Source organism: Stegostoma tigrinum, chromosome 3 (genome assembly GCF_030684315.1).
Source record: "Stegostoma tigrinum isolate sSteTig4 chromosome 3, sSteTig4.hap1, whole genome shotgun sequence".
NCBI lineage: Eukaryota > Metazoa > Chordata > Chondrichthyes > Orectolobiformes > Stegostomatidae > Stegostoma > Stegostoma tigrinum.
The window spans coordinates 59,181,772-59,199,238 of record NC_081356.1 but is presented as its reverse complement, the minus strand read 5'-3'; the positions used below and the strand labels follow the sequence as shown (position 1 = coordinate 59,199,238).

The 17,467-nt window shown below is 40.0% G+C and overlaps 1 protein-coding gene across 1 annotated transcript in view; it reads right to left on the bottom strand.

The window, feature by feature from the left end:
- Positions 1-1,933: 1,933 nt before the first annotated feature.
- The window catches only part of agtpbp1 (ATP/GTP binding carboxypeptidase 1), a 289,350-nt gene continuing 273,816 nt past the window's right edge, over positions 1,934-17,467 (bottom strand). The window contains exon 27 of the mRNA XM_059644629.1: positions 1,934-2,977. Within this exon, the coding sequence (XP_059500612.1) occupies positions 2,785-2,977 (193 nt within the window). The 3' untranslated portion in view covers positions 1,934-2,784. The remainder of the gene's footprint in view (positions 2,978-17,467) is intronic.

Below are 17,467 nucleotides of genomic sequence, written 5' to 3'. Positions count from 1 at the left end.
CCTCCCACAGTCCAAAGATGTGCAGGCTAGGTAGATCGGCCATGCCAAATTGGCCATAGCGTCCCAAAGTATGCAGACTCTGCAGATTAGCCACGGGGAATTCAGGGTTACAGGGATTTGGAGGGTTGGTGCGGACTTGATGGGCCAAATGGCCTGATTCCTCACAGTAGGGGGTTCTATTATTCTAGATCTGTAAAAATCCAAAACTAGCTATAGAAATTTACGAAGTTTCTGCTTGCCCCACATATAGACTGACTGTGCTCACTAACGCCTTAAAACTTATGTGCCTACTGACAATAGCCAAGGATCATGGATTCCAAGTCTGTGTAACCATACTACTGGAATTTAATCCTGGTTTTGCCATCACAAAATGGTGGTTAAACTGGTGCACAAGCATGCTCTCTTAACTACAGCACTATAGCTCCACGTATGTTTCATATTTTAGCAATTGACTGCTACATGTATTTATACAGTTTAAATTTTGACTAATTACTTTTACACCCAACTTTTTATTGCATGTCTTTTTATGAGGTTTTATGTATATATTTTTAAAAATTAAATTGGCTATCCCCCATGCAAGCTAGAAATAAACTTTCATGACCACGCCTTCAAAACTGTAATCCTATTTGGGTCATAGAAACAGCATTTGTGGGTGGAAGGTCCCCTCCTCTGAGACTGAGCACTGCACCAAGCTCCAAGCAGATTCTATGCTGTTTAGCTCTCACTTTTGGGATTGGTTCTTCTTCCAAGAACATTTACAATTCCGCCTCCCCCTCTCTCCCTATTTATTTGAGCCCTCTTCCCCTCCCCCATTTCTGATGAAGAGCCTAGGCCCGAAATGTCAGCTTTCCTGCTCCTAAGATGCTGCTTGGCCTGCTGTGTTCATCCAGCCTCACATTTTATTATCTTGGAATCTCCAGCATCTGCAGTTCCCATTATCTCAGATACTAGTGATATTTGCATTTGCATTAATCATTGATTTTATTATTCACACAGTGATGTGGACTTTTCTGGCAGGATCAGAGTTTATTGCCCATCTCAATTTGCCCTTGAGACAGTAATGGTGATATGCTGCCTTGCACCTGTGCTACCCACTTGATGATGTTACACTACATTATTGATTTTAATGTGAGACGAGCTGAGTAAAGTTTTAATTTTCTCCTGAAGATTCCAGTTCCTCTTCCCAACCCCTCAAAACACATGTAATTGGTTCCTCACCCCAGCACTTCCCCACCCACACACACAGACACAGGCGCATACGCACACTCTGTAATCTGTTGCTAACCCCATTTACTTACACGTCAATTGTGCTGTAATCACACACACTAGTTTCCCCTTTACGGATCAGCAAAGCAGTGCTAGGCAGTGGGCAGGTTCAGCAGTTTTAATAGCCCAAATCCCATCCTGATCCCAAGCCATCAAACTGTATGGCTCAGAGATAATAGGAACTGCAGATGCTGGAGAATCCAAGATAACAAGGTGTGAAGGGTCTAGGCCCGAAACGTCAGCTTTTGTGCTCCTGAGATGCTGCTTGGCCTGCTGTGTTCATCCAGCCTCACATTTTATTATCACTAGTATCTGCTGCTTTGTAGCCAATGTCCATGAAGTGAAGTTTGTCAGGTGAAGTAACAGACTAGCAAATACGTACAGTAACTTTCTTACAAAATACTTTAAAAACACTTCCATGTTTATAATGTTGATCTACAAAACTTAATGATTATATGCTGAAGATTACTATTTTGCTTTATTGCTGTTTTGCTATTGTATGGCTGGAGTTACATCAATTTTTAAACATTAAAATTGAGTCACATTCAAAAGCAGTTTGAGATGCACTGTTCTAAGAAAAGATTTTGAGAGAGTGTGCAGGCTGAGGTTTCGAGCATGGAATGGTCAGTTGGGGTCTGATTTCTGAATGCTCTACAACAGCCATGTATTGAAGCAGAGCTTTAAAGCTTTTAGTTTATTAGCATTTTAGGCACAAAAATAGAAACAATACTGACAGGTATATGCAAATTCACTACCACAATACAATTCTTTAATTGTAGTCTGAAAATCAAAATTACATCATTTCATTATTCATGACAAGCTAACAATTCGCTGTACACAGTTTCAACATTGTATGGTGATGTTGGCAATAAATTTAAATACGGTAACAGCCAGCTTTTACCTTTTATATAATCCACAGCAAGGTGCAACTTATGTTCTTTCAGCAGCAGGATGGATATATTTCAAGACAGATCAAGTCTATGTAACAATAACAATATAATTCCCAATATTTGAACATTATAGCTGAAGCAGTGTTTTTCTCATCAAGCGATCCTGGAACACTGTCTGACACACTAAAATGAAATTTGGAGAAATAAGTACAGATGTCATTTGAAGTTTGAACAGACAAGCCAATAACCAACTTCTCCACAAACTACTATTTGCCCTCAAAGAATCACTGGTACATATCTTGAGAACAATCTGTGCATACAGACTAACAGTGAAAAGTAAAATTGCATACAAAATCAGTGGGAACAAACCTTTAGCCATGCAACTGCATCCAGAGAAAATAAAAACAGCAGAGGATTCTATCCTGACTGGTACAAATGCACTTGAAGTCAATACTAAATAACACAGAGTTGAATTTTCCAGTGTTACCAGCAGTATATTTATTATTAATTTAGCTAATATGCCTGAGTGAGCTAGCTCTTACTCAAAGCAGACTATTTTAACCCTGATTTTTTTTATCGGTTTATAGGATATCAAACTTATTTTCCAGCCTCTTTGGTGATTTATAACTTAGAGAAAGAAGTCTGTCTTTGGGATGTCAGGATCGGAGAGTTGCTCCTCCTGTGCACTCGGGTCAAAGTACTGGGTGTCAAAGTCAGCTGTTTCATTTAGATCAATGTCTTGCTCATCGCTGCTCTCAGCACTGTAATCAACCTCTTCAAGGCAGCGTGGTTCATCTTCTTCAAGGACTTGAGTGGTAGGACTGCATGTAGAAAAGATGTTTAAAATAAAAGTTCAATAAAGTTTGGCAGAAATGCACAACCTGGCACCAAAACAAATGATCATATTTGCTGGATTTGGATGTAGTTGTTGACATTAATATTAAAAAGGAAATATATGAGATCAGACTAACCTCCTGATAATCATTACAAACAACAAAAACTTTGGATATTAACATGTAAAAGCACATGTACACACAGAAGTCCAAACTACATGGTAAAACACCAAAAAAGGCCTGGAATTCTGAAGAAACAAAAACTGAAATTGCTGGAAAAGCTCAGCAGGTCTGTAGAGAGAAATCAGAGTTACTGTTTCAGGTCCAGTGATCCTCTTTCAGAACATGGACAGAATCGCAAGACATTAACTCAGATTTCTCACCACAGATGTTGCCAAATCTGCTAAGCTTTTCCAGCAATTTAGAACACATAGAACATAGAAAAGTACAGAACAGTACAGGCCCTTCGGCCCACGATGTTGTGCCGTGGAATAATCCTAATCCAAAAATAAAATAACCTAACCTACATTCCCCTCAATTCACTGCTGTCCATGTGCATGTCCAGCAGTCGCTTAAATGTCACTAATGACTCAGCTTCCACGACTACCACTGGTAAACTATTCCGTGCGCTCACGACTCTGGGTGAAGAACCTCCCTCTGACATCTCCTTTACACCTTCCTCCTAACACCTTAAAACTATGATCCCTCGTGGTAATCAATCCTGCCCTGGGGAAAAGTCTCTGGCTATCGACTCTATCCATGCCTCTCATTACCTTGTACACCTCGATCAGGTCACCTCTCTTCCTCCTTCTCTCCAGAGAGAAAAGTCCGAGCTCAGTCAACCTCTCCTCGTAAGAGGAGCCCTCCAGTCCAGGCAGCATCCTGGTAAACCTCCTTTGCACCCTCTCCAAAGCCTCCACATCTTTCCTATAATAGGGCGACCAGAACTGGACACAATATTCCAAGTGTGGTCTCACCAGGGTTTTGTAGAGCTGCAGCATAACCTCGCAGCTCTTAAACTCGATCCCCCGTTAATGAAAGCCAAAACACCATATGCTTTCTTAACAACCTTATCCACCTGGATGGCAACTTTGAGGGAGCTATGCACTTGAACACCAAGATCCCGCTGTTCCTCCACACTGCTGAGAATCCTGCCTTTAATCCTATATTCGGCATTTAAGTTCAACCTTCCAAAATGCATCACTTCTCATTTATCCAGGTTGAACTCCAGCATCTGTAGTTGTTTCGCCTTTTCAATTTTAATTTTAAAGGGCTGTAGAGGAGGTTACTTAGATGTAAGTGCCTGCAATTTTCCACTGTTGGCTGGTGTGCTTATTTCCTGGCATTTTTAACTAGTTGAATTGATTGAAAGGTTTAAAGGGTGGAGGAAGTGACAGCTATCCACTGCTTGCAATGTGGGCTCCCAAGTAAGGCATAAACTGGCCTAAAATAGGTAGTTGTCTGGCAGCTGCTGAAGGCCTGGCACACACTCTGACAAACTGACACCATCCTGGAAAGCCATAACTATGTTTCTTTTTCCCATAGGACGTAGGTGTCGCTGACAAGGCCTGCATTTGTTTGCCAATTCCAAATTGATCTCAAACGGACTGGCTCGTTTGGCCATTAAAGAATCAACCATATTTCTATGAGTCAGCAGTCACTTGGAGGCCAGTCCAGAAAAGGATGGCAGGTTTAAAGGTCATTAATGAACCTGATGGATTTTTCAAAAAATAAATGCTGAATGTCATTCTTACCTTTACTGAGGCTACCTTTAGAATCTAGATTCTTCATCATTTGCAAAAGAAGTCCTCCGAAATGATTACAACCTGCTAATTGTGACTTCTTTGTAATTTTTGTAATAAACATATCCCTAAAGTACACCTTTCTTTCACTTAGTGTCTGCAACTTTGAATTCTGACACTGGGGCTGCCAATCTCAGTGCTGGCACACTTCCAGTTGGCCAGCAGGCCCAGGACTCCATCCTATTATTCTTCACTGGACTGGTCTCTCTGAGGCAAAGACTTAATTAGTCACCTCTCAAAAATTTCTGCTAGGGTCTCATAATTGGCATTTCCATATTTCTAAATTCAAATATAGCCACGCTGGTATTAGAACATGGGACTGAAAACCCAGGGCTGTCTTTGAATCAAGTATTGAAATTGTCAGGATAATAAAATGTGAGGCTGGATGAACACAGCAGGCCAAGCAGCATCTCAGGAGCACAAAAGCTGACGTTTCGGGCCTAGACCCTTAATCAGAGAGATGATGAAGGGTCTAGGCCCGAAACGTCAGCTTTTGTGCTCCTGACATGCTGCTTGGCCTGCTGTGTTCATCCAGCCTCACATTTTATTATCTTGGATTCTCCAGCATCTGCAGTTCCCATTATCATTGAAATTGTCACAAGTGTTTCTTTCTTCTTGTGTAAGTGATGTTTATTATACTACGAATTGGGTGAACATGGGACTCCAGGTTTTTGTTCCATACTGTCAAATATTTTCTCTTTCATTTCTATCATTTGTTTGCAGCATCAAATACTTTATAACATTTCTTCAGACATTTCAGATTCCAAGGTATTCAGAGTTCTTTCGAAAATGATACAAAATAAAACAAACAGATCAGATTCTTCAGGTTTCCTTGTTGGACACAAAAATAATGTGGAACACTAGAACATTTTGTTCAATAGGAAACTGAAACCAATAAAATCCTAAAATGTTCAGAAAAAATGTATAATATGCTATTTTCTGCATGGCTACAATGCTCCAAAATGAAAACGCTGATCATCATTTTTAAAAGGCTGAAACCCGAGCCTTGGGTCAAAGCATGTACTGGAACTGGTAAATAAGACTCACTTTACTCTGCAGAACAAGATATCATCTATATGATGGGACAATTTGTTAAGTAAATTGGGAGATGAGTAGAGTTAGTGCATAATTCAATCTTTTTTTAAGAAAAGTGGTTTTTGCATGACATTTCATAATAATTCAAGAGATACATAACTGATAGTTTAATAGGATTTTGGCTGTATAACTGATTTTGACAGCAGCGCTACGAAAAAAAATCCATATGCCCACTGAAAGAAGTGGTCATTTGGCAGTCATGGTGACTAAAGCCTGTTTTCTGAACATAAGCAGGTGGTGAGAATTGCAGTACATACTGGAAAATTATGTTACGCACAGTCCATTGCGACTCTCTGTTCACTGATTGCATGAGCATTTTTATCTTAGCAGTAAATTTCTTTATGATAGCACCCACTGCAATCTGGAAACTCTAGGCTGACCTTTATTAAAAGAAAAAAGCATTCATCCAATGGACTATTCAAAAGGCACAATAATAGATAGAAAGTGTGAATCACTTGAAGACTTTATAAACATGCAGTATTTAGCTTGAAACTTATCTATAGATGATAGAAGATCCTCTACTTCAAGTGAAATAAAAAGTGTTTCTGCCATCTCTAGCGGTGCTGGGAATCAAATGAGGAACTGAGCAACCTAGCCGTGTGGGTGCTCATATACAAATACTTGAGCGGGAGGAATTATCCCAAATGTGAAAGTGTGGGATTCTACAGCATGAGGAGACAAAGCTATTACAGTCACTTCAGCTTGACATGGATCTGTAAAATAATCCCATGCCACATTGAAATGGTACAGTTGAGTGAATAATGCTGCAACACAAATTGGTGGCATGAGGAATCATCAATTCCAGTTGTTTGGGGTTGAAATGTAGTGTTGGGTGGGGAGGATAGTACTCGTAGTGAAGGTCTGGAATTGATAGATGGCAATTCACTGCAAACAAGGAAGAGGGAGTCATCACTCTGCAGATTAAAACATGGCAATTCTGGTGAAAACCTAAAAGTGAGCTGCTTTTGTGGTAAGGCAGAAAAAAAATTACATCACACAGACATGAGGGGACAGACAGAAGGACTCGAGAAGATTAAAACCCTCTCAAGCTTTTTGATTAGAGGTTGAATAATTCAAATTGAAGGTCAAAAACTCATTATCTGCTTCATACTTTTCTACTGGTCATAAAAGCAGCTTCTTTTGTTACATATGTAAAAGATAAATTTCACACAGAAACTGTGTAGAAAATGGTCAGTTGTTCATTATTCAGTCAAAGAATCAAATTAGAGCAAGGGTAGCTTTCTTTATGGTTCCAGACCCTGTACAGCTGCAGAAATTCACATGTAATTTTGTTTAAATGATGTCTGACTTTCTCAGCCTACTGTTAGACAGGGAGATGTTTTGTGCAACTACACATCTCCAAACACAATCTTAGCATTAATGTCAAGGATATTCACAACAATGACTGCAGCTTCAAATTTTAGCTTACACTACCTCATACTGACAAGACTCAATTTTCTTTTATGTGTCTCCAAGGCACCAAGATAATTCAGGAGCATGTAATGATTCAGAGGCTTTCTAATTGGTTCCTCCAGTAAAGTGCTAAAACACTTCTTCAAAAGGACTTAAAGTGATTACCAGCCATTAGTGAAAACGTAGAGGTTTGAAAGACAAGGATCCTGTCAAGTCACCCAGAGCTCCTTAGGACGGTTGCAAAAATAAAAACAAGCGAGAACTCCACCCCTAGTTTCGTAAGTCTCTCCAGGGAACAGCTGAAGATATTGCTTGACAGTACTAAGTGCTTTTAATATTTCATTAGGCAAGTACAGTAGTTCAAAATTCAGCGCAAGTCTGCATTAAGGTCTACATCTTCTCAGATTTTCACTGTAATCAAATGAAACCAGACTCCCACTAATTTGCTAGATTTCTCGGACAGCAATATGGCGATCTGTGCCTCTCTCATGTAAAGCAAATGACTTTTACTTTAAAATGCAGCCCTGGACCTTGCTTCGATAAGAGAGCATGTCAGAGATGCAACATTCTTTTTGGACAATTTATCTTACATATCTTTTGTCCATTCTTAACTGCTGTGAACGATTGTGAAAAAAAAATGTTATTTTAACTTGGCTGCACAGAACATCAGTGGCTCCTGGTCACTGAAGTTCTGAACTTTGACCCGCTTACTACATGGGCACAGATGCAACTCTTAATGGAGATGCACGCTTAAAGTGGGAGTCAGATTTCATTACACTGAATGGAGACCCATGATTGATGAAAAGAAGAAGCACAAAAAAGTTGAAATGAAACTGAGGTAGTGTGAATTGACCAACCACAAATGGTTCTCCACTCCATCTATAATCTTTTCAGATTCATTGCTCCTTGAAGGTTGCCAATGGAACTGAAATTTAATTTTCACTCTCCAATGGCCATGCATTTTAAATTACTAACACTCTGAAACCAATTTCTGCATAATTCTTTTTTATCATTTATATTTCAAATCTTAAGATTTTTATGTAAACAATATTAACATTCACATTAAAAGCACATTTGTTTCTTCCTTGTAGAGACATACAATTGAAATAATAATAGACTTTTATAATATTTCTGCCTTTTCTTGTGATCTTTGATATTTATTTGGACACAAATGATCCTGATGCAGTTATTTGCTTGTGATTAACCAATTTTTTTTCTCATGGCTTATTATTAGGTGAATGCGTTACTAGAAAAATAGCAACAAACAAAACAAACATGTGCAAATGTAAAGGGTAAATCAAATAGTTTTGATGCACATTCAAGTGATATATTTTACAAAACATGTTTTTTTATCATGAAATTGCGTGACTGCATAGCTGCCAAGGATACAAGTGACCAGCGTATAATTCTAGCACTAAGGTTGCTTCATAAAGAAAAAAGTATTCAAATGAAGCTTTACTTATCAAACATCAGGAGAAACTACAATTCAACCACACAAATATCAAAGTCTCTTTGTCCCACTATCATTCAGAATTAGGGAAGGGAGAAAGGCAACTGCCTTAATTGATTCTCCTATTATTGGAGAATAAAGCTTTTGTGCTTTTAAGTCTTTTTAGGAAGCAGTCTGCAACTATATTAACTTTTAAAAAACTTTTATTTACTATAGGCAGCTCAAGTTGAAACATAGAAACTGAGCGAAAATGCAATTCCCAGCTTTTCATTTCTGACTTGGAATGAACTTCATTCATTAAAATTCATGACCTTATACTTAATCGAATTGTATACCTATTGTCTCTTGGCACAATAATATTGTCAGAACACACTAGTGCAGGAAGGAACTTTCTTAAACAGTGTTGGCAAGACAGCAGTCAACAAAGTAGCAGCATTGTAATGTTTAGGAGGCATAGGATGAAGAAATTCTGCTAGGTCATGAATGATGTGGGAAATAGCGAATTAGTTGGGAAAATATGATCAGATTGACAAAATGAGCTGGAAATAATGAGAGCCTCAATGTTGAGAAACAAAAGTTCATGTTTCTACACAAGATTTGAAACGTATGATAAAAGTTTCATTAGTGAGCAGTAAAAAGGCTACTTGCATGTATTAACAGTTCATTTTTCCCTATTCCCATCTCATTAATATGTAGTTTACTATTCTTGCACATGGTGGAGATAAACTGGATGGGAGCAATTCCCAATGTGAGAGCCTGAGAAGATACCTGGAAGCTCTAGCTTGGCTAGTATTCCCCAACATCTCAGGCACATTTCTGGCTCACTTAGAATACAGTTCTCTATTTCAATACTGCACTTTGGAGCACGCCGATATATGTCATTGCAATGCTGCTGCCAGGCCATTATGCGCATAGAGACAAACATCCATCTCATGAATTAAAGCAGGTTGTACTTCAGAGATCTTGGCTTGTTCTGGTAATGCTGACTCATTTGGATGCTCACAGCATCTCTACTATTCCATGCCTTGCATTTTTGCACTTTGTCCCTCACTCAGAATTTACAGGCTTATGGTAAGACTGTCTGGTTTTGCTGATTAGCGCAGGCACAAAGCCAGACAGCTTGATATTGCTGTGAACAATGATCAGTCAAGGAGGAGGCTACATTGCTGAATGACACCATCAATGTCACACCTACAGCATGCTCCTGCATGTCATGCAGCAAACATGAGCTACTTGAGCTTCAACTAACTGGCACATCTCAAAGCCTAAGAGAAATAGTCTTTAGTCACATGAGCATGTATGGTAATAGCATTAACAGATACCCATGTAGTACAGGTTAAAGACATTTGTTGACACATAATTCTGAATGGGACATCAGGTACTCACCTACAGTGTCAAATAAAAATCCTGGCCATAAGCACTCTTCACTACATCTTTCAACATTATACATGAATCCTACTAATGGCTGTAATGTCAGATGAGTTGTAAAAATTTACCTGCGATACCCAATTTTGCAATCACCTTCCAAGGTTCCATGGCCTGTAGGAGCTGCTCATCTCACACTCTGGACCGTAAGGGATTAACATATTTATCTAATATGCTTTCTTGGGCAATATGTGGATTGAGAGTGCGGCAAGATTATTATCATTATTACTATTGCTACATGTACATTCTCATATGCATGTGCACCAAAAGGCTTCAGCATCATACACCTGAATCAGATCATTGATGCAAGGTCTAGGCAGCAGCATCTCGTTGGCCTCTTATAGGGGACACCCATGTTCCAATGTTCAGATGACGATGTTTAAAAGTTATGTGTGTGTGTTTTGGCTATTGAATGATACATTGCTGAGGAGCTCCTTTGTTTCTGATATTACCCATACAGATACATTGGAACCATTCTCAATTGATCCAAGCACGGTCATCTCACTGGTCCCCTGCACTAAGCATCAACACAAATGGATGAGAAACACATGGACCAGCATCAACCTCCATCGGATATGGAACCACCTCCAATGCAGTCTTTTCAGCCACTAGCACCCTTACAATGAGTTGAAGATGCGGGAGAGCTGCAATTGTTCATCTCCCATGGAATGCCATGCAGGTGAGAGAGGCGCAGGGGCACTACACTCTGTCCAAGAAGTGGTGGTCAGAATGCAATGTCGTGATGTTCCAAAATGCAATGCAACACTTTTTGCTCCTGGGGCAGAGTGCTATAAGATGTCTTCTCCACGTTGTGTATTCATGCAATTCACTGCAGTTCCATACAGTTAGAAGATTTTTTGCACTGGACAACTGGAGGGTGCAACATGATTATGTAATGGATGATGAGGATCTGCGAGATCTACAGCATTCTATTAACTAAAAAATCGAGGATGTTCTTCAGAAGGAACAGAACTTTCAGCATTCTACAGTGCTGCAGCAACAGCAAAAATAACACAGGCATGTGAACATAATTCAGCTGAATTGAGTTGCTTGAAGTCATTTTTCAGTGACTGTAAATGTCTTTACACAGTGGAGGCCAGCATCATCTAATGTAAACCCAATTGCAAGCATGGTTTACCACTTTGATCCTTTTATGCTTTTCCTGTTGATCAATAAAGAATAGGCTCACAAGCTGATGTAAATCTTCAAAGCATCACAAGAAGGTTTCATGCTGCTCTGGGCTCTATGGAAAGGAAAGCCATTGTGCAGAAAGGGTCAGAACAAGAGTGTCAGCCTCTCTACCTTTATTTTTTGTGGTTGTAGCCAAAATAACAATGGTTGACAAAGCTGACAAAAAAAGGCGAAAATATATTTCCAAATATGATATTCGATATACAATGAAGTTTGTCAAATGCCACCTATGTGCCCTCAGACTATCTTGTTTTTCCTTTCCCTCTCACAAAGCCCAGATACAGTCCTGGGGTTCACAGCTAAGTTGGAGGAAGCCTGTCCTATAGTAGAGCCTTTTGGCCTTGGAGCGTTTGGGTGGGCAGCCCTGGTGGTGTTTATGGCCAGATGGCCCAGACATACTGACAAGGTCCCACCCTGAAGGCTCATCCTTCTTGGCTTGAACGCCCACAGGGTTGGGGATTAAAGGCAGGGCAGAGGTTGAGATGACTGCCTCCAGAGGGTCCCTGGAGGAAACTTCTAGAGGCCTGCATGTGGTTTATCTTTCAACTGACAGCCTACTGGCACTGCCCTATGTCCTTATGAAAAAAGGGGCACACAGAGTGAGGTCAGGGTCCCTTGTTTCCTCTATCCTCTTGCCATGAGTGTTGAGCACCAATGATTTAGAATGCTAGTTGTGCATATATCCTAATCTCCACAGCAGTAGCTAACATGGCTAGGCAGTATGATACAGATAGCATTGCTGTACTCCTCCAATCTTTGAATCAGTTTGGCCTCTGTTTCTGCCAAACCTGCCTGCTATTTCTGTTTCTGCTTGATGTTCGAAGGGTGTTATTAATGATCGATACCTCTTTTGTGTAGGGCTGAGCAGGTACTTGATCACTGCAGTCCTCAGAGTACCAGTGATCTGGGCTGCCAGCTGTGATGTGCTAACCAGAATGCGCTTCTCTCTGTATTCTACCTAAAGTACCAACTGAAGTGTCAGCATTTGAGCTGGTGGGAAGTGCAGAAGACTGTTGTTGATGCTTCCTCTGAGGCATCTGTGGCTTTTTCCTCAGAGATGTAGGAGGAGATAATATTTTCAGGGGACGGTCTGTTCATTTCAGACTCTGCTGCTGCCTGCAGAGGACAAGGGAGAAGGAGTTGTGAAATATGGGTAGAAGCTCAAGCCTATTAAGAATATGTTCACAATGGTGATAATGGGAGAGCAGCACAGTGAACAACAAATCTTATTGCGTTACCAGGACATGGAGGTCTCAACATCACAACATGAGCAGTCACGGTTCTCATTGAAGGTAAGGAAATAAATGTCATGTTCCCACCAGCTGTGTTGGCTCTCTCTACACTAATGTGGGCAGTTTATTCCTGGAATGAGGTAAAGGGAGGAACTGGGTGAAATAAAAGTGGCTGGTACAACTGTTAGTGCTATTGCAGGTGGGGGCAACAGAGAAGGCACGCAGAGTTAGTGGTCAGGGTGGATGAAAATGATTGCATGCAACATCTCTGTCAACACTGAGAGGGGCAGACCATAAACCTCAGCGGGAAATAACAACTTCACATTGGCATAGACCAAAAGATGCTTCCAGTACGTTAGCTAAAACTCAAAGTTCGTTTTCTGTCTGGACAGTTGCAACAAAGAACTGTCTACTGAGTATTTAGTAGGAATGTAGGAACAGGAGAACACTATTCAGCTACTACAACCTGTTCCACTATTCAATGAGATCACAGTTGATCTGTGATCTAACTGTATAAGCTAGGCTTTAGCCCATATTCCTTAATGCCTTTCCTGAAGAAAAATTTATCTACCTCAGATTTAAAACTAACAACTGATCTAGCATCCACTGCATTTTCAGGAACAGAATCTGAAACCTCTACTACCCTTTATGAGTAGAAATGCTTCCTAATATTTTTTCTGAACGGTCTGCTCTAATCTTTAAGACTATGGCTTGTAGTGCAAGAATCACCAACCAGTTTACCTTTATTTACCCTGTCTTTTCCTGTTAAAATCTTGAAGATGTCGGTCAAACACCCCTTAACTTTTGAAATTTGAGAGAAAATTGTCTAGTTTGTATAATTTCTCCTCATAACTTAGCTCCTTAAGCCCAGCTATCATTCTTGTAAATTTGTTCCTAGGCCAGATTAGATTTCTGAACTCTAAAGAATAAAAACAAATACAATAACTTTCAGCACAAGTGATTAAAAAAGAACTCTGAACAACTTCACAGTCTCATTAGGAATTCAAAACCTATAAAATTCATCAAAATACTGTGAATCTTCAACAGCTGCAATGGCAACTGCAATTCTGGTATTAGAGTGGAGAATTCCATGAAATTTGTTGTGGGATCCAGGCTATTAGACAGTGATATAGCACATGAGAGATTCTTTTCAAACTAACTGACTAAGAATTTTCCCAATCTTTTATAAGTTCAACAGGAGAATGGTCATTTCAACTGTATTCTATATTCCCAGCAGTCTTCATCTACTTTCTATATTTCCCTCACCATCGCCATCTGCTGCCGAAAGTTCCGAAACAATCCTAACCTCCGTACTTTTGACTGAAGGCCACTATTTATAGACTTCACAATCTCATATGCCTTTTTTAACTGCTTTCTAATCAGCCCTCCCATCTGTACACCTGGACTCCCTTTAAAATTGTGCCCTTTATATTGCCTCATCTTACTGAAATTCTATACTACCCTGCATTAAATTTTATCTGCCACATGCCTATCTGTTCCATCAGCCTTTCTCCTCTTGAAGACTGTCGTTTTCTTCCCCTGTACAATGCTTCCAAATTTTGCACAATTGGTAAACTTTGAATACACTGACTTCCAGGCTTGACTATCCAGAGAAACAGTGTGGTCAGCACAATTACCTCAGCTCTATTTCAGGGGACTTGTTTAGTAAACTGAAGAGCTGGTAAATACCTCTTTTGGGAAAGCACTGCCACATAAAGTGTTCATCAGGAATTTAACTGGGCAACAACGAGCTTTCAACAAGATCAAAAACCTCTGTGAGCAAAAGTCAAACTGTCTCTCACATTTGCTGAGAGCAGGAAGAGGATCAGGGCAGTGGTTTTGTGTGATGGTGCTGCCAGTAACCCAAGGCATAAGACTGTCAATAAACCCTAGATGGCGAATGTATGGTGGTTGTGTGTGTAAGTGGAATTGGAAGGGGGTACTGTGTTTCAGCCTGTGGTGCTGCAACAGACACTAACAAGGAATTTCTGGCATTCAGAAGAAATAGTAAATCCCCCTAAGAGAGAGGTCAGCAGGCAGTAAGAAATACACAAAGTCCTTAAGTTTTTAACAAAGTTATGTGCAAGTTAGCTACTGAAATTCAAAATCAATGTGAAGGGCTCAGGCATTCTCAGGATCTAGTATTTCTGCCAAAGGTGCTGTTGGTTAATTGGCTGGGAAGAAATCCTGCAAAACTAATTCATCGGGATTATCATGATTAAAGGGAGACAGGGTTTGTAGAAGAGTACCTTTTTAGTGTTAATTGTATGTGGGACCTTGGATTGAATAAAACTGCCAGTGACAATGACTCGAAGTCCAAATCTAACGAGATACTGGGTGTGCCACAAGCAAGATTGAAAGACTTGAGACAAAGCACATGGCGTCAAAGGCTAAGACCTGAACCTGAGAATTATTCCTTTTTGTATCAAATCTTTAAAATGAATTTGTTTCTGTTGAAATAAGAATGTAATAACTAGGAGCAGCAGTAGGCAATTAAGTCTCAAGCCTGCTCCACCTTTCCATATGATCACAGCCGATTCCGCCTCAGTCTCAACTCCACTTTCCTGCCCATTCTCCCGAATGCTCCAAGTGGTTACCAATTAAAAATCTGTATCTCCTCCTAAAACTCACTCCATGTCCTAGCATTCACCACACTCTGCAGTACTGAATTCCACAGATTCATGAGTCGATGGGAGCAGTTATTTCCCCTCATCTCTGCTTCAATCTGCAACTCCTTATTCTAAAACTGTGACCTCTCATTCTAGATTGCCCCACAAGAGAAAACATCCTTTGTACACCTACCTTGTACAATCGCCTTTGGCAACTGATATGCCTCAATCAAATCTCTTCTCATTCTTCTAAACTGCAGAGAGTATTGGCCTAAACTGCTCAATCTCTCTTCATAATATAAACCTCTCACTTCTAGAATCAATCTAGTGTACGTCCTCTGAACTACCTCCAATACAACTATATCCCTCCTCAAGTAACTGTATGCATTACTCCAGGTAGAGGCTCACTAATGCCTTGTAAAGTTGCAGCAATGCTTCCCTACTTTTATACTCTGCTCGTTTAGAAATAAATTCCAAAATTCTATTTGCTTTCTTTACTACGTAGTTTTCTGTGATTCATACATAATGACACCCAAATTTCTCTTTACTGAAACAGTCTATAGTTTCTCTCCATTTAGACAATAAATTGCCTTTCTATGCCTCCAACCAAAATGCTGATCAGATGCTTTGCCACATTAAACCCAATAAGCCAAATTTTAGCCCATTCATCTAACCTGTCCATTTGTAAATTTTTTTATTTCTTTTTTATAAATTACCTTTCCACCTATTTTAATGTTATCTGCAAATTTGCCTTTGCTACCTTCAATCTCTGCAACCATGTCAATAACAAAGATTGTAAACAGAGTTGGGGCCAAGGCCAAACTCTGTGGCACCACACAAATGACATCTCGCCAACGGGAAAATTATCCTTTCATCCCAACTCTCTGCTATCTGTTAGTTAGCCAAATGTCTCTACAAGCTAATAAATTACACCAACCCCTTGTGTATTTAGCTATTGTGCGGCATTTAAATCAAATTTTTTCTGGAAGTTCAGATTTACTACATCGACTGGATTTCCATTATTCCACCTTGCTTGTTGTATCTTTGAAGAACTCGAGGACTTTAGTCAAACACAATTTATCCTTCATTAAACCAAGGTATCTCTGATGGATTGTGTCCTGTTATTATATAATATTACTGATATAATATTGTTATAGTATAGATTTGTAGCCTGTAGTTTCCTGCTTCTTGTATCCCTTCTATTTTGAATAAGTTAAAACATTTTAACAATGTTATATTACCATTTTGCCAATCCACTGAAACCTTTCCCATATGTCGAAAATCTTGAAATAATATAACTAATTGATTCATTATCTATGCTGCCAGTTCCTTTAAGATCCTAAAATGTAGGCCATCAGGCCTTGGAGACTTGTCTGCCTTCAATCCCAAAGGTTGCTCAGTACTTTTTTCCTTGTGCTGAGAGGTAGCAAATGGAGTTTAATGCAGACAAGTGTGAGGTGATGCACTTTGGTAGGAGTAACCGGAAGGCAAAGTACTGGGCTAATGGTAAGATTCTTGGTAGTGTAGATGAGCAGAGAGATCTCGGTGTCCATGTACACAGATCCTTGAAAGTTGCCACCCAGGTTGACAGGGCTGTTAAGAAAGCATACAGTGTTTTAGCTTTTATTAATAGAGGGATTGAGTTCCGGAACCATGAGGTTATGCTGCCGCTGTACAAAACTCTGGTGCGGCCGCGCTTGGAGTATTGCATACAGTTCTGGTCACCGCATTATAAGAAGGACGTGGAAGCTTTGGAAAGGGTGCAGAGGAGATTTACTAGGATGTTGCCTGGTATGGAGGGAAGATCTTATGAGGAAAGGCTGAGGGACTTGAGGCTGTTTTCATTAGAGAGAAGAAGGTTGAGAGGTGACTTAATTGAGACATATAAAATAATCAGAGGGTTAGATAGGGTGGATAGGGAGAGCCTTTTTCCTAGGATGGTGATGGCGAGCACGACGGGCATAGCTTTAATTTGAGGGGTGAAAGATATAGGACAGATGTCAGAGGTAGTTTCTTTACTCAGAGAGTAGTAAGGGAATGGAACGGTTTGCCTGCAACGGCAGTAGATTTGCCAACTTTAACTACATTTAATTCGTCATTGGACAAGCATACGGACGTACATGGAGTAGTGTGGGTTAGATGGGCTTCAGATTGGTATGACAGGTCGGCACAACATCGAGGGCCGAAGGGCCTGTACTGTGCTGTAATGTTCTATGTTCTATGATTGTTCTAAGTGCCTCCCTTTCTACAACATCTGCACT